Genomic DNA, 18,552 nt, shown 5'->3' with positions numbered 1-18,552 from the left:
TGACCTCTTAGGCTGTCCAATGATCTTCTATTTACATACTTCAGTTGTGTCACTTCTTAATAGTCTCTATGTAACCCCCACCTTGTCCATCACTTCTTGTATGTGAGTCCCTCCTTTCCGTTAACCACCTTCACTGCCCTACCTTGCACTGTCTCCAATTAGCTAAACCTTCCTTCAAATAAAGTAATCTAAACTAGACACCCAGAATGTGATCTAATGAATGCTAAGAATTCCTACCTAATATATATATACACACCACCACCCCCCCTTCAGAGAATCAAACATCCTATCAGCCTTTACTGTAGCTGCACACAAGAGCAAATATTCAGATATTTGGTCTGTCAAAAACCCCAGGTCCTTTTCTGATATTGTATTAACTAAACCATTGCCGTTTTAAACTGTGCTTCACTTACATTATTCCTACCCAACTGCATCAACTTGATACAGACACATTCCGTTCCATAATCCATTTGCCCAGTCAATCAATATTAGTCTGTAATCAGCTGTATCCATCTGAATCTTAGCCACTCCCACTATTTTAGTACCATCTGCAAATGTAATGATCTTATACATCACAGCAACGTTTGCACCATTACCAAAATATTAATATAGTGCCATGCAAGTGTCCATTCCTTGCCCACTTCCAAAAAGAACATCCTCCTTTCACTCCAGCCCTCTGCATGCTGCCCATGAAACAAGAGAACAGCACTGCAAAACTCTACTCACATGAGCAGGCCTTACCTCACCACCACAGGCCTACAGACTGTGCCAGGACTAGTCACATTACTGAAAGGTTTACTCCTGTGGTTTTGGAGCTTTCAGGATCTGGCCTCAATCCTTTACCCATCTTCATAATTTATTATCTACCCTGTATTCTGAGAGTTTATAGGATAATCCATCCTGTGAAACTTTGTCAAGAGCGTTCTCAAAAATCCAGATATTGTCTGCTGCTTCTCTTCTACCTAGATCAATATTTATTTAATTTTAAAAAAGGAATCCAATTTGTGTGACATGATTTACCGTGCACAAATGCATGCTGATTCTCATTATTATGCTGCGCCCTTATTCAATTGCATGCAACTGTATCGTAAACCACCAGGATGTGTATTTTTGAGATTGCATTTACAAACTTCACAATCCTGCAAGGTGCTAAACAGCGGAGGAGAGGCCCATAAAACCCATCAGGAAGTACTCAGCACCTCAATCAAGACCGCAGTTACTAGATGAGTCTGTAATTTTCAGACTCTTATAATATTTCTTTGAAGTACCAGAACAATAGCCACTCTCTTCCAATTACCTGGTATAGCCCCATTATCATAATTGTTGTTGTTATTATTTGTGTCGTGCTAACACCCAAAGGCCTCAAACAGGATTGACGTCCTCTCGTGCTGGGCGCTGAGAAGACATTTAGGTAGAAACAGCCTCTGCCATGAAGAGCTTACCATCTATGGCCCCGATCCTGCAATGAGCACCGTTCAAAGTCTATGGGTACAGGGGTCTGCCTGCACGGAGATTATTGCAGGATCATGGCCTAAACAGGAAAGACAGGCAAGCAGCAAAAGACAGACAGACAACATACGCAAAATGTCAGTGATACATAACTACTGGGGGAGGAGGGGTTCTCTGTTGCTATACCTTCCAGACCATCCTCCCCATTGTGTTCCTGTGCCCCAAGGGAGTCTGCTCCACTCAAATTCCCTTCCTGCCACCTCGGCAGTCACCATTCAGCTGTCTGATCCCTAATCTCATCTACTACTGGTAAACATCATCCATTACTACCCCCGTTTTACACAAATATGTGTTTACCATTGTTTCAGTCTTCTCAGTCTTCTCCAGTGTATTGTCTCCTGCAACTCCTCCATGCATGTATTGCTAATCTTCTTATGAAATACCAAGGGAGCATGTGAGTTCTACTATCAGTTCTTCCGACCTCCTTAAGATCAGATTCTTCCAACTTTTCACACTTTTCAATGGAGCTTCTCGCAGAGTAAGGAGTTACCCAACATAAATAAGGCTGGCAGAACTCGGTCCTTATTCTGTTGCCCCAGGAACAGCCTCACCACGTCTCTCCTATTTTTCATTCCCTCAGTGTATTTAAAGAATCTCATCCTGTTTATCTAAATATCACCACTAGTTATTTGTACTTTAAGATTTCCATTATTCTCTCCATTCCTTCTGCTGCTTTTTATCAAGCCCTAACAATGCTGTCGGATTATCTCCTCTTTCAGATTCTTTTATGTACATATATACATTTTATCTATGTATCACGCACACACATTTATAATTAAGACCATAGCATAAATATATACGTAGGCAGCTGTTATCGATTTGCCAGTGGTGTTTCTGGTAAAGTACCCTACCTTGAATTCCATGGGTGTGTACTTTTCATTCTTGGGGGTTGTGTTGCCTTTGTAATGGAGATGGTTGGGAGTGGTTGGGTGAATAATAGTCGATTCCTGGGACTGTCGCTGACAGCGCTGACAGTACACATAGATCACAAACGTTAAGAGACTGGAACCGAAGAAGCAGGAGATGCCGGTGGCAATCAGATGGATGAGACTAAACCCTGTAAGCAAAACAACAAGTGATGCTCCTTTCAAAGAGCAGCTTTCTCCCTCTCTGGACAAAAGCACAGATACAAATCAGAGTTACATCATCTCAGAATCAATGGGGATAAGTTGCTGAATTGAATGGGTCCATACATTGTTTTCTCAAAACTCTTTCCCTGTCTCCCCATTCTCTCTCCCTCTATTGATACTGAAACTAAACATTCTGTTAAGCTGACAGCAAAAGAAACGAGGCATACAGACAATACACGTTCATGGGCTCCAAAGCATGGGTATGTCATGGAAATAGGGGGCTACAAAAACCTCAGTGTTTTATCCAATGGAAAATAAAGCCCTCTTTGTTGGCGACCCAAAAATATTCAGTGGGGGAGGCGGATAGGGGAAAGCAGCATGACACATTCCTACTTTATGTAATCCCCACAGATATGTCAACAATGCAAAAACCAACCCACAGCAGCAAGTCTCAGAGCCTGGGCCAACTGACTCAGCCATGTGGGGCTCCCACTATGGGGCTAGAGAATAGTAGTATAGAAGTTCTTACTTAGGCTGGGGTCCAGGTTCTGAGACCCACCACCCACCCCACCAGGAACATCTACATTGCTATTTTTTAGCCCGGAAGCTTGAGCCCCACAGGCCTGAGTCAGCTGATCCAGGCTGAGACTCTCAGCTCCAGGACTTTTTTGCAGTGTCCACATATCCCAAGTGTGCACAGCCATCATTTGTTGATTTAGCAATTAGTTTCCCCCCACTATCTATGAGGTGTATTAGCAACATTAAAGAGTGTGCTGGTAGGTGCACAGGAGGGGCCAGGGAAAGTGGGGGAATGAGATGGAAACAAAATGGGCAGTGGGGGGAAAAGAAAATACCAAGGAAACTGCCTGAAATATTCTTTGATCAAACTTCTCCATGAGCTGCCCAGATAGAATTCCAGGCAGGCCCTGGCAAGGCAGCTATAGTACACAGATGTCAAAGAGCAGAGCTCTTCACCTGAGGTTTCAAACATTTCCAGCACAATAGCACGGCATGGGGGCTATGTTATCTCCTGAAAGGAGATGCATATCTACAGGCAGGAGAAACCAAACGGCCAACAGCTCTCCACTTTACACAAGAGGAACAGCCTTGACTGGAGTCCATGGCACAACCAACACTAGAAGATATAGGAGCAGGGACTGGAAGAGTCTTGTGTAGCACCCAGATGTGACCCTGTTTAGTGTCCATCTTCAATCGGAGGGTGCTGCTTTCCGATCAGAAGAGTGGAGCAATTTGAGGAGAATCAGCAGCGTTAGCCCAAATGTAAATTTTTACTGACTTTGGTCTGCTACACAATCTTTCCAGGAAGGACGACATGGGCCACAAAAGTTGAGAGGAACCACTGCACTATTGAACATCAACATGCTCACTGCTGAGTGCAGCCACTTATGTTCAGAGACTAGCGACCAGAATCTATGGGAGTAACTATGACTCTCTTCAAGTCTTCTACTTGTGGGGGGGGAGGGTCAGGATCTTGAGGCATGAAGCAACAGCTTCATTGAGGAGGGGTTGGGTAACTCCTTACTCTGCAAGTAGCTCCACTGAAATCAATGTGTGAAAAGATATCCTGGATCAGCAGTTGGGCTAGGAAAGCTGCCAAAGAGGCTTGTGCCCTGGTTGAATGGGCTGTTACAATCGCCAGAGGCGGCACCTGGGCCTGGTCATAGCAGCAGCGGATACAGGCAGTGTAAGCGAGTGGACTCATCCTGTGGCGCCTCCTGCTGGTTGTCCTTGGGAATTAGCTCACCAGCCCTCTGGAGTGCCCTCTGCCAGCCAGTGATCCACTACTGCTGGGCCGCCGTGTCCCTCCCAGGACCCCAGTGCCTCTTTAACTGGGTGCTGCCTCCAGCAGTACCCCCCCAGTTCTGGGTCTCCCCCTTCCAGGGGAACCCCCATCCACTATCCCTCTTGTTAACTGCGGACACAACCAGCGACCCTGATGGTGGGGGGATGTGGAGATATTCAAATACTTCTCTTCTGCCCTTTTGGACATGGGTGGAATCGAAGATGGGGTCTGCCACTGTGTTTAGAACCCATGGATGGACAGGCAGCTTGATGTGGGCTGAGGTAGGAGACAACATGATGTTGAACAGGTCACCTGACTGCTCCGCCAACTCCTTGATTTTGAGGCTTAAGTTGTTAGCCACCCTTTTAAGGAGAGCCTGGTGCTCCTTAAAGTCATCAGGGGGACTGCCAGTCTGGGAGGGCCCCGCCACCCCTTTCGTCTGGTGATGAAGATGACAAGGGCTTCGCAGGGGAAGGGGTGGGTTCCCTTTCCCTTTCCCTTTCTGGGGATGACTCCTTGGGTGGTGGCTCATTGTGCTGTCCCCACGATGGACTCCGCATCCTGTTCCAAATCCAGTGCTGGCTGTGCCGGGGGGTTTCCGAGGCAGCCAGGGAGAAGTGGTAGAAGCATGGAACCAGCATCATCGGTACTTCCCAAGGGTTCTAACAGGGTCACTGGGCAGGCCACTGGCCCTGCTGCCATGCTGGTCTCACAGGCGGACAGGGATTCACATCCCTTTGGTGATGGGCTGAACCCTGGCTCCAACTCAGACCAGTCCCCTTCCGGTGATCACAGTCGGCCTGTGGAGGCCTGCATCTGCTGACTAACCCTTGTCAGAGACCGGTGTCTAGTGGGTGGGGATTTGCACCTGTCCCTCGATCGGTACTGGGGCAGCGAAGATTGGTGCCACAATGGCGAGCAGTTCCACACTGGCGGGGACCAACGCCTAGGAGACCACCTAAGCAATAGGCACCAGCGCCAAGGTGATCTTAGGTGAGAGACTGGCCGGTACTGGGGACACGGTGCCTCAATTCCAGCATTCATGCCTCGTGGAAGGAGAGCGCGGTGCCGGGATCTGGGCCTTCTAGCCAGTGACCGAGATTGTGGGACCGGGGTCCGGTCCTAAGCCGTGGGGACAGAGACGAATGCCTGAGATCCAGGGACCGATGGCGCTCCCCTGCCCTTTGGGGAGGTCCCATGGCCTTGCTTGCCCTTCGATTGCAGGGCCTTAGCCATGTCCGGCGCAACATCTGCAGTGCCAGAAGGCCCACCAGTTTTTTGGCTGCCTGGGCCACCTCGGGCGACAAAGGTCCCTATAGGGGCCAGGATCTCCTACCTCTCCCGGGAGCCGGAGTCACATCCCTGGCTGGGCTAGGGGAGATCCAACCATAGCAGTACTTCCCTATAGCTCCGGGGCGGGCCCGGGGCATGAACTAGACCCTTTACCCAGAGTCCCCTTTGCCTTCTTGGATGATGCCAGGCAGCCCTTTTTCCTGTGCCACTTCCTGGGCACCAGCGAGGGGGAATGGTGCTGGGTGGATCCTGGTGCTGGTGAGGTGCTCCGCACCTATGCCAAGGTGCTGGAGTGGAGTCCAGTCCTGAGGGCTCTGACACCAGGCAAAGCACGGTCTCCATCAGTAGGGCTCTCAGGCAGATGTCCATCTCCTTCTAGGTTCTGGGATGAAAGTTTTTGCAAATCCTGCACTTGTCCTTTATACGGGATTCACCCAAGCACTTCAAACAGCTGCTGTGGGGGTCACTGACAGACATCAGCCTGTTGCATGACGAACATGGCTTGAAGCCAGGGGAATGGGGCATGCCCCACTCCGGGAGGGAGGCCCAGCCGGGACTCTAACTACTAAACAACTAACACTTACTTAAATTGGCTAACTTAGTACCTAAGGACTATGAATAACAATAGGCTGTTAAGAACCGCTAATGCTCCTGCAATGCAAGATAAGGGGCTATGACCAACTGTCTTGGGCGGTAAGAAGGAATTGAGAGGGCATAGGGCCAGCAGCACCTAATATACCAACGCATGAGCACAACACTCAAGAGGGTGCCACAGCTGACCCTACAGACAGCGGTAAGGCAAAAATCTCTGTCGACTGTGCACACGGGCGCGCACACGCTGAAAATGGAATCGACACGAGCAAGCACTCGAAGAAGAATCTATGGTTTACTTTTTAAACATTGTATAAAATTCCATAGCAGGCATATAATTTTTTATTATATTTTATAGGATAGTCCAAAAAGTCTACAGAAAGACTATAATTTCCTATTACGTTTTATAGGACTTTTCCATCAGGGCAGTTTCCTCCTAAAAATCCTACTTTCTTGCATCTCATATCAACATTACAATCGCAAAAACGTAGAATGAATTAGTTGAGTTCAGTGATGTCACACGACTTTCTCTTGTCCAGTTTGCCCATATTGTAACATACCTGGTGATGATTCCATGAGGAGGCATGTGTCTTCTGGGTTTTTCATTCATTCATTCATTCATTCATTCAGTACAGTAGGAAATCCTTTCTGAAACCTGAAGCTCTTTTACCAACAGCTCCAGCTCTTGGAAGAGCCATCAGTTTTTGTGCATGTTTTCTTGGGGGCAAGAGATTTTGGGGTTTTTTCATAGGCAGCACATCAGTTCCCAAAGATGCCTGCCTGGTTCATCACTTTTTAAATGTTGGTTTTCTCTTCAAGATGCAGCACAAGGCGCTTCTATTGATTAACTTCCTTGCCAGAGATTGTAAGATGCTAAGTAATAAATAATATTAGCCAGTGTCAAATATAAATTGTAACTGCAAATAAAATAACAATGGAAAAAAGACAGTTCAAATTATCAATAGCAATGCATAATTCTGGAGTGCAAGGATAATCAGGAGCCCCAGAAAAGAAGCAGATACCTTGCATTATTTGGGCAGGAATAAGTGATGCAGAAAGACACTCTTTATATAATTGGTACTGAAGACATAATTCCACTGACTGCCCTGCAGCCACAAACCAAGAAGCTATGTATCAAAATACTGATGTTTTATTTGTATTTTTTGTCATCCCTTGGAAGGGAGAGTTGCTCTGCATGGACCAGAAGCTGCGCTTCATCTTGGGGACTTGCAGGCACAGCTGGTGATTTGTATTTCACAAGAGCTTTGTGTTCATCACCAGTGGAAATCTACCAGATCTCTTGTGTGAAGCTTCTCTGGTACCGTTTTAAAACGTACAGGAAAATCAATAATCCATGTCCCCAGCAGCACTGCAGGGAGCAGTAAGGGCAAGTTACAGAAACCTTGAAAGTCTTCAGAAGACCTCATCAATCTAGAACTCACAGGACAGAAGAGAGGTGAAGTTATTGATTAGATCGTCCAAGTTCTACACATAATGAAGACACAGCTGCTTGGTAGATAAACAAGAACATGAATGGAAGGGAATGCTTTGGAGGATGACTGTCCACTCTGATCTAACCCACCCTGTCTCTCAAACCTCATTATACTGCACAAGTACAGTCTGGGACATTCTACTCAATGAAATTTTCATAGGTGTCTGAAGGATACCTCCTTCCAAACAGCTGGAGTGTCAGAGGAATCTCTCTTCATTTCTCTTGGACCGTTTACAAAGTGGGCACAACAAGACAGGCATGTGCTCCCTGCTAATTAACAACTCTGAGGACCCACCCCAAATTCAGAAATAAGTAAGAGTCTTGGAAGTGACAGCTGGACAGAGCAATACATTCTTTCAATCTGACTCAGACAATGAGACTCCACGGGAATTAAGGCTATCAGCAGGATATGAATTGGGTAGATTAATGGTATGGTTGATGCTGTCCAGAAAGGAAAAGCCACATTAAGATAAAAATAAGATATATAGTTAGTTGTACTCTACCTCCACAGTTCGTGGTCTCATCAATGCTTGAGGCCGGCAGAATCACTAAACAAAGAGAAAGCATTGGGAAAAGTTGTCATTTTGCCATCAGTTGCAAAATACTCCCTTTGCTCCTTGCAGAAGTTGTTTGTGCATTCCACAGCAAGCTGCGGGCCTAAGTGGAGAGACTGGCTGACAACATGGAGCAAAATTTAACAAAAACTCTGTATAAACCCCAACAGCACAAAGGTGCAGCACAAAAAAAGAACACTTAGAAGGAGTTCTTCAGTCTAAAACTGCTAAATATTTGCACAGGGGACTCAAATTCAACTGACATAAAGCCTCAGGTTCCAGGTGTTCATGAACCTCAACCTCTCAGCAAAACTACACCCGAACAGCCATCAATGCCCTCTCCCCTCCCCACATCAGCCCTAAAAGCCCAGATGCCTTGCCTCTGTGGGATGTTTCCCCTGGAGTGTCTGAATGAACAAAACTCCAGTTGCCAACATTCACACAAACACTAGGGTTCATTTAATTAACGTCTCATGAATTGCACCCTGCAGGGTTTAATGGCCCCAATTCAAATTAAACAGCTTACTTAATTTACTGTAGCTGTAAACAGCATTGCCTTATGGGAGAGCTGAGCTGCCACATCCATTTCATGCACAAAGTGCTGTACGTTACGAAGGGGTTTTTCAAAGAGGTCTGCAGGCGTGTGATACGCCTTTGCCATTATTTCTAACCTCTTAGGCAGCTCTGGACATTGCAGCCTATGTTGACTGACAGTCATTCCTCCTAAGAGAAACCTGCTTTCCTTGCCCTGTGGGGTTCTGCTGCACCTACCGGGAATCTCATTGTACAGGCAGTCTTGGTACTGTGTGCTGTTTCCGACGCACTGGGATGACTCTGGATTGTGCATCTCGCAATAACGGCTGCGATACTGGATCCCGTCTTCGTTGCACAGGCTCCACTCTGACCAGTCCGACCACCCACCTTAAACCCAACCAATCCGAAATCAGGAATAACGCACACACGAGGCTGCCATGGTGGAGGGCAGGGGGAAGGACACCTGTACGATCCCAACTTCCCAGTGTTTAGGGGTGTCTGAATCCTGATTCCAGTGCAGGCCCATCTCTAGTACGGCATAAAACAGGGAGCCTTCAGGGGGCTGGATTTAATTCCCTCAATATAATGAACATTACCACTGTGCAACCTAAGCTTCACACTGCACCAGTGAGTGCAAAGCAGCCTGAAGGCTGACGCAGCCAGCCCCAGAAGGAAAACCCAGACTAGGGGACCCTCAATGGACCCAGAGTGGGCATAAAGGCTCCTAGATCAGCCCTCTTCCTATAGTAGCACAGAAGCTGGCTGGGGTTTTGTTCTAGCTGCCATAATGCCCTCATGGGGGCTGCTGGCAGTCAGCATAACTTAGTGCAGCCCCAGGGCTGCTCTAATCTCCCACTAGCCACCAGCCCAGCATGCAGCCAACTCAGGATCAGAGGAGCTCAAAAGTGGCTTCAAACCACCTCTGCACCCTTTTCCCAATGACCCGTCAAGTTGTGATGTGAGCTCCTCACCCATTCTGTGTAGCACAACACAGGGAAGGAAAATCCCTTGTCAACTGCACAGGCTGCTACTTCAGAGACACCTTTGGCTTGTCTTGCAAATGTCTCTGCTCAAAACTGATCTGCTTTGTCAATTTTAAATGGATCAGCTATCAACAAGATTTTGGCTGGCTGGCTCTAGAATACCAGTCCATGCTCTAGTGAACAAGTTAACAGGAAGGTGATGCATTTAATTTTAAGAATAGTGTGTCTATTCCTGAATAGTCTGTTACCTTTGCAGGAGTGTGTGTTGCAGAGCGCCTCCTCGGTGTGCAGGCCAATGCAGATATCCTCTCCGCTGGACGGCGCTGGGTTGGTACAGGTGCGGGTACGCTGATAATGTCCTCCTCCACAGGTTGCTGAACACTGAGACCAAGGGGTCCAGCAAGACCACGAACCTTTTACTGAGGATCATAAGAAATAAAACAAAGACACACACACTGGCTTTTATTTCTCTTTCTCTGCTGAAGCTTGGGAGACCAACTGAGTCTTGGCCTCCTAGGCCGCCCAGCCCAACCTAATGAGCTCTTTCTGTGCCACTAGGAATAGAGATTTCCTGGTGCAACGTCTGTGCCCAACAAAGGACAACTTAAACCAACAACGAGGTTAAACATGTTGTACTCTATAGATGCTGAATCAAACATATCTGTTATTCTGCTAGAGGAAACCCTGTATCTTAGAGTGCTCTAAAGGAAACAATTATTTTTCATGTTTCTTTGTTCTTACACATGTGTAATATAGCCATGATCATAATCTATTATTTACCTATTTCCTGACAAGGCCCACTTCATCTACGAGGAGGCTGAGCTACCTAGATTTCTTGGAAACAAATAGCTGCTACAACCCAAACATTTTTAATGCAATAATTAGTCTGAGTTTGCGTAGCACCTTTCTTTTGAAGATTTCAAAGTTGTCATAAACAGATAGCTAAGGGTTAATGTCTCTTTCACCTGAAACACCTGACCAGAGAACCAATCAGGAAACTGGATTTTTTCAACTTTGGGTGGAGGGAAGTGTGTCTCTGAGTCTTTTGTCTGTCTGCCTGTTTCCTCCGAGCTTTGGAGAAGTAGTTCTATTTTCTAGTCTTCTGTTTCTAAGTGTAAGGACAAAGAGATCAGATAGTAAGTTCTATGGTTTCTTTTCTTTGGTATTTGCATGAATATAAGTGCTGAAGTACTTTGATTTGTATTCTTTTTGAATAAGGCTGTTTATTCAATATTCTTTTAAGCAATTGACCCTGTGTTGTATCATCTTAATACAGAGAGAACATTTGTATTTTTTTTTTTTTTTTTTTATAAAGTTTTCTTTTAAGACCTGTTGGAGTTTTTCTTTACTTCAGGGAAATTAAGTCTGTACTCACCAGGGAATTGGTGGGAGGAAGAAATCAAGGGGAGAGCTGTGTGTTGGATTGCTAGCCTGATTTGGCATTTCCTCTGGGTGAAGAGGAAAGTGCTTTTGTTCCAGGATTGGGAACGGAGAGGGGGAATCACTCTGTGTAGTTTCACAGAGCTTGTGTCTGTGTATCTCTCCAGGAGCACCTGGAGGGGGGAAGGGAAACAGGATTATTTCCCTTTGTTGTGAGACTCAAGGGATTTGGGTCTTGGGGTCCCAGGGAAGGTTTTTCAGTGGGACCAGAGTGCCCCAAAACACTCTAATTTTTTGGGTGGTGGCAGCAGTACCAGGTCCAAGCTGGTAACTAAGCTTGGAGGTTTTCATGCTAACCCCCAAATTTTGGACGCTAAGGTCCAGAATCTGGGAATAAGGTTATAACATGGTGGCAGTAGGTTGGGATATAGACAGAATCCAGAAGCCAGTAGGAATATTATATTTTTCTTTTCTCTGCTAAGGGCTTTTTAGCAGAGAGAAACAGTTTGGTTTTAAAAGGGAACCAGAGAGAATTTTTTTTTTTTCTGCTCTCTCTAGCAGTTTGTGGTTTGCATATTAAGCGAGAAGACTGTTAAGGGTCTTTTGTCATGCAATAGCCCTCCCATTAGGAGGCAAGTAGCAGCACTTATATGCATGCAAATAAAGTGGTTTTTCTGGTTTCCCTTAATTGAACATTAGCTAGAGAGAGAAAAGGAAAAAAGCACTGTTGCTAGGCAGACTTCAGGAGGCAACAGAGAGCCTGCAGTTCAGAAGATAAACACCGGAGGGCACCTCAACACCAGAAAACAGGAACCATGTCTACTAGGACAAAAATGGAGGCCGAAGACCATTTAAAAGAAGCTGAACACAGGCGACAACTGGAAATAAAACAAAAAGAGATGGAGATAAAAGAAAAGGAAGAAAGCATCAAACTGGCAGCCTTCCAAAGAGAACAGGCAGCCCAAGAGGCAGCACACAAAAGAAAACTAGAAGAAGAAGAGGTGGCCTACCGAAGGAAACAAGCAGAAGATGAGGCAGCCCACCGCCGAGAAATGGAAAAGCACCAAAAAGAAATGGAAAAACAACAAAAACAAATGGAAAAAGAGAATGAAGAGAAGGAAAAACAGAGAAAACATGAACTGGAGATGGCAAAAGCTGGGCTGCATGTGCCAGCCACCCCTAACAACCCGGCGCCAATTATTGCTCCACAGCACAGAAAATTTCCCACCTACAAGGCAGGTGATGACACCGAGGCCTTCTTGGAAAATTTTGAAAGAGCCTGTCTTGGGTACAGCATCCCCGAAGACCAGTACATGGTAGAATTAAGGCCACACCTCAGTGGACCTTTAGCAGAGGTGGCAGCTGAAATGCCCAAGCCGCAAATGAATGACTATAAACTTTTTCAAACCAAGGCCAGATACAGGATGGGGATAACCCCAGATCATGCCCGTCGGCGCTTCAGAACCCAAAAATGGAAACCAGAGGTGTCATTTCCCAAACACGCCTACTACATTGCAAAAAACTATGAGGCCTGGTTAACAGGAAACAACATTCAAACCTTGGAAGAAGTGAACCTCCTCATACAAATGGAGCAGTTCTTGGATGGTGTTCCTGAAGACATCACACGGTACATACAAGATAGAAATCCCAAAACTATCGCTGAGGCGGGGGAGATTGGAGCCAAATGGATGGAACTGGCAGAAAGCAAAAAAGCTACTGTCAAGGGGAACGATTACCCCAGGGGGCACACAGACCATAAACCCTACAACCGAGGACAGCCAAAGACCCTCCATACCACCCAAGTAAAGCCACAGATACCCTACTCTTCAACCTCACCAGTCTCCAGTAACTCACCTCGGCCCAGTGACCCATCAGATGGAAGATGCTTTAAGTGTAATGAACTGGGACATATCAAGGCCAACTGTCCCAAGAACACCATGCGAGTGCAATTCATTACACCACCATCACCCCAAAGATCCCCAGGCCCAGATGCCTCTCAAATACCCTTGGAGCGAAGGGAAAATTTGAGAGTGGGCGGAAAGAAGGTTACTGCGTGGAGAGACACGGGGGCACAAGTGTCAGCTATCCACCAATCCTTCGTTGACCCCAAATTCATCAACCCAAAGGCCAAAGTTACCATTTACCCCTTCATGTCACAAGCTGTAGACTTGCCTACAGCTCAACTGCCTGTCCAGTACAAAGGCTGGTCAGGAATGTGGACTTTTGCAGTATATGACAATTATCCTATCCCCATGCTACTGGGGGAAGACTTGGCCAACCAAGTGAAGCGGGCCAAGAGAGTGGGAATGGTTACCCGTAGCCAAACCAGGCAAGCTTCCAGACCCATTCCTGTTCCTGAGCCGTCCACAGACGCCCCGTCTGTGTTACCAGAGACCCAGACAGAGGTAGTGGACCCGGATTCCATGCCTACCACTGAAACAGCCACAGCATCTCCAGTCCCAGGCCCGGAACTGGAACAGCAACCAGCACCAGCAAGTGCAACCACATCTTCAAACTCAACGCCCGAGGGCGCCAGCGAGCCAGAACTGGCAGAAGCAACAGACAGCCATACCCAAAAGGCTCAGCCAGAGCCTGAAATACCCTCAGGTGCACCAGCGGAGAGCGGTTCACCAGCAACGGAAACAACCCCATCACCTACATCGCTTCCAGAGGGACCAAGCCCAAGTCCACAGTCTGAGGAAAAACTGGTGACCCCAGCCTCAAGGGAACAGTTCCAGGCTGAGCAGGAAGCAGATGACAGCCTTCAGAAAGCGTGGGCGGCGGCACGGAGCACCCCACCGCCTCTCAGCTCTTCAAATCGATCCCGGTTTGTTATAGACCAAGGACTTTTATACAAGGAAATTCTTTCTGGGGGACACCGGGAAGAATGGCAGCCGCAAAAACAGTTGGTGGTTCCAACTAAGTACCGGGAGAAGCTCTTAAGCTTAGCCCATGATCATCCCAGTGGCCATGCTGGGGTGAACAGAACCAAGGACCGGTTGGGGAAGTCCTTCCACTGGGAGGGGATGGGCAAGGATGTTGCCAAGTATGTCCGGTCTTGTGAGGTATGCCAAAGAGTAGGTAAGCCTCAAGACCAGGTCAAGGCCCCTCTCCAGCCACTCCCCATAATTGAGGTCCCATTTCAGCGAGTAGCTGTGGATATTCTGGGCCCTTTCCCAAAAAAGACGCCCAGAGGAAAGCAGTACGTACTGACTTTAGTGGACTTTGCTACCCGATGGCCAGAAGCAGTAGCTCTAGGCAACACCAGGGCTAACACTGTGTGCCTGGCCCTAACAGACATCTTTGCCAGGGTAGGTTGGCCCTCTGACATCCTTACAGATTCAGGGTCTAATTTCCTGGCAGGGACCATGGAAAAACTGTGGGAAACTCATGGGGTGAATCACTTGGTTGCCACCCCGTACCACCATCAAACCAATGGCCTGGTGGAAAGGTTCAATGGAACTTTGGGGGCCATGATAAGAAAATTCATCAACGAATTCTCCAATAATTGGGACCTAGTGTTGCAGCAGTTGCTGTTTGCCTACAGAGCTGTACCACATCCCAGTTTAGGGTTTTCACCATTTGAACTTGTGTATGGTCACGAGGTTAAGGGGCCATTACAGTTGGTGAAGCAGCAATGGGAGGGGTTTACGCCTTCTCCAGGAACTAACATTCTGGACTTTGTAAGCAACCTACAAAGCACCCTCCGACATTCTTTAGCCCTTGCTAGAGAGAACCTAAAGGATGCTCAAGAAGAGCAAAAGGCCTGGTATGACAAACATGCCAGAGAACATTCCTTCAAGGTAGGAGACCAGGTTATGGTCTTGAAGGCGCAACAGGCCCATAAGATGGAAGCATCATGGGAAGGGCCATTCACGGTCCAAGAGCGCCTGGGAGCTGTAAACTACCTCATAGCATTTCCCAATTCCTCACTAAAGCCTAAAGTGTACCATGTTAATTCTCTCAAGCCTTTCTATTCCAGAGACTTACAGGTTTGTCAGTTTACAGTCCAGGGAGATGATGCTGAGTGGCCTGACGGTGTCTACTACGATGGAAAAAAAGACGGTGGCGTGGAAGAGGTGAACCTCTCAACCACCCTGGAACGTCTGCAGCGGCAACAAATCAAGGAGCTGTGCACTAGCTTCGCCCCATTGTTCTCAGCCACCCCAGGACGGACTGAACGGGCATACCACTCCATTGATACAGGTAATGCTCACCCAATCAGAACCCCACCCTACCGGGTGTCTCCTCATGCCCAAGCTGCTATAGAACGGGAGATCCAGAACATGCTACAGATGGGTATAATCCGCCCATCTACCAGTGCATGGGCATCTCCAGTGGTTCTGGTACCCAAACCAGATGGGGAAATACGCTTTTGCGTGGACTACCGTAAGCTAAATGCTGTAACTCGTCCGGACAACTATCCAATGCCACGTACCGATGAGCTATTGGAAAAGTTGGGACGTGCTCAGTTCATCTCTACAATAGACTTAACCAAGGGGTACTGGCAAGTACCGCTAGATGAACCTGCCAAGGAGAGGTCAGCATTCGTCACCCATGCTGGGGTGTATGAATTCAATGTCCTTCCTTTCGGCCTTCGAAATGCACCCGCCACCTTCCAGAGGCTGGTAGACGGTCTACTAGCTGGACTGGGAGAATTTGCAGTTGCCTACCTCGATGATGTGGCCATTTTTTCAGACTCCTGGCCCGAACACCTACTCCACCTGGAAAAGGTCTTTGAGCGCATCAGGCAGGCAGGACTAACTGTTAAGGCCAAAAAGTGTCAAATAGGCCAAAACAGAGTGACTTACCTGGGGCACCAGGTGGGTCGAGGAACCATAAACCCCCTACAGGCCAAAGTGGATGCTATCCAAAAGTGGCCTGTCCCAAGGTCAAAGAAACAGGTCCAATCCTTCTTAGGCTTGGCCGGATACTACAGGCGATTTGTACCACACTACAGCCAAATCGCTGCCCCATTGACCGACCTAACCAAAAAGACCCAGCCAAATGCCGTTAAGTGGACTAATGAGTGTCAAAAAGCCTTTACCCAGCTTAAGGCAACGCTCATGTGTGACCCTGTACTCAGGGCCCCGGATTTTGACAAACCATTCCTAGTAACCACAGATGCATCTGAGCGTGGTATAGGAGCAGTACTCATGCAGGAAGCAACAGATCACAACTTCCATCCTGTCGTGTTTCTCAGCAAAAAACTGTCTGAAAGGGAAAGTCACTGGTCAGTCAGTGAAAAGGAATGCTATGCCATTGTGTACGCCCTGGAAAAGCTACGCCCATATGTTTGGGGACGGCGGTTCAAACTACAAACTGACCATGCTGCACTAAAGTGGCTTCATACTGCCAAGGGGAACAACAAGAAACTTCTTCGTTGGAGTTTAGCTCTCCAAGATTTTGATTTTGAAATTCAACACATCACAGGAGCTTCTAACAAAGTTGCTGATGCACTCTCCCGTGAGAGTTTCCCAGAATCCAGTAGTTAAAAAGTGTTCTTAACATGTAAAAGTCTGTTAGTTATATACTTAGTAGTATATGTAAGGTGCATGTGTTGTATTGATCTGTTTATTTTCAAGTTCTAGAAGGAAATTGCCGCCAGTGAGCTTCCCCACTGTCTGCAATTTGGGGGGCGTGTCATAAACAGATAGCTAAGGGTTAATGTCTCTTTCACCTGAAACACCTGACCAGAGAACCAATCAGGAAACTGGATTTTTTCAACTTTGGGTGGAGGGAAGTGTGTCTCTGAGTCTTTTGTCTGTCTGCCTGTTTCCTCCGAGCTTTGGAGAAGTAGTTCTATTTTCTAGTCTTCTGTTTCTAAGTGTAAGGACAAAGAGATCAGATAGTAAGTTCTATGGTTTCTTTTCTTTGGTATTTGCATGAATATAAGTGCTGAAGTACTTTGATTTGTACTCTTTTTGAATAAGGCTGTTTATTCAATATTCTTTTAAGCAATTGACCCTGTGTTGTATCATCTTAATACAGAGAGAACATTTGTATTTTTTTCTTTTTTTTTTTTTATAAAGTTTTCTTTTAAGACCTGTTGGAGTTTTTCTTTACTTCAGGGAAATTAAGTCTGTACTCACCAGGGAATTGGTGGGAGGAAGAAATCAAGGGGAGAGCTGTGTGTTGGATTGCTAGCCTGATTTGGCATTTCCTCTGGGTGAAGAGGAAAGTGCTTTTGTTCCAGGATTGGGAACGGAGAGGGGGAATCACTCTGTGTAGTTTCACAGAGCTTGTGTCTGTGTATCTCTCCAGGAGCACCTGGAGGGGGGAAGGGAAACAGGATTATTTCCCTTTGTTGTGAGACTCAAGGGATTTGGGTCTTGGGGTCCCAGGGAAGGTTTTTCAGTGGGACCAGAGTGCCCCAAAACACTCTAATTTTTTGGGTGGTGGCAGCAGTACCAGGTCCAAGCTGGTAACTAAGCTTGGAGGTTTTCATGCTAACCCCCAAATTTTGGACGCTAAGGTCCAGAATCTGGGAATAAGGTTATAACAAAAGTGCTTTACTAACAGTAAGTCTCAGCACAGCCTTGTGAGATGTGTAGATCAACCCCTTTTACAGACTAGAGAACTGAAGCACAGAGAAGTTACTTGACCTGAGGTCACGCAGCCAGTCAATGGCAAAGCTGAGAATGGAACCCATGAGTCCAGGCTCCGAGACCCACATTCTGGCTACTAGACACTCTCCCCATTTTTCTCAGTTTCATGTTCCGTTCCTTCAAATGTGATTCAGTGCAACATATACCAGTATATTTATACACAGAGAAAGAAGGAGGGAGGCAGAGATAAACCGATATAGGAACCATGCACTCAAAACAGTGTGCAATAAATCAGAGTAAAAAAGGAAAAAAGAAAAACTGCACAGGATGCACAAAAGGGCACAGCCATTAGTTAAAAGCCCACTGGGATGTTCCAAAATAGTAGTAAAAGCAGTCTTTGCAGAGTTCAGATTTTTAATTTTTATGGGCCACGTGGCTCAAATTTTGCCACTCTCCTTGTGCTCAGAACATTATGACCACATCTCTCCTGTCCACAAATGGCAGCTTTAGCTTTAGGGTTGCCAAGCCTCCAGGACTGTCCTGGAGTCTCCAGGAATCAAAGATGAATTTTTAATTAAAGATTATTGTTGTATGATGAAACCTCCAGGAATATATCCAACCAAAATTAGCAACACCATTTAGCTTTGCCTTTGAGATTTTAAAATTAAGAAATATAATAAATGATACTGCTCATAATGATACTTAGCAGTTGTAGCAATTTCACCCTAGGGCATAAAGTGTTTCACAGGAAATGGCTAAGTATTGTTACTGTTCAGTGGTGAAGTGACAGCCGA

At 46.6% G+C, this 18,552-nt stretch overlaps 1 protein-coding gene across 1 annotated transcript in view; it reads right to left on the bottom strand.

Annotated features, from left to right (window-relative positions):
• SEMA5B (semaphorin 5B) overlaps window positions 1–18,552 on the bottom strand; it is a 153,610-nt gene that overhangs the window by 17,950 nt on the left and 117,108 nt on the right. Inside the window, exons 17-20 of the mRNA XM_030579372.1 lie at window positions 10,079–10,249; window positions 9,085–9,234; window positions 8,263–8,307; window positions 2,361–2,566 (exon numbers count right to left, since the gene is read on the bottom strand). Coding sequence (XP_030435232.1) covers window positions 2,361–2,566; window positions 8,263–8,307; window positions 9,085–9,234; window positions 10,079–10,249 — 572 coding nt within the window. The remainder of the gene's footprint in view (window positions 1–2,360; window positions 2,567–8,262; window positions 8,308–9,084; window positions 9,235–10,078; window positions 10,250–18,552) is intronic.

This window comes from Gopherus evgoodei, chromosome 11 (genome assembly GCF_007399415.2).
Source record: "Gopherus evgoodei ecotype Sinaloan lineage chromosome 11, rGopEvg1_v1.p, whole genome shotgun sequence".
Classification (NCBI taxonomy): Eukaryota; Metazoa; Chordata; order Testudines; family Testudinidae; genus Gopherus; species Gopherus evgoodei.
Note: the sequence above shows the minus strand (reverse complement) of the source record. Positions and strands in the feature narration are given on the sequence as shown.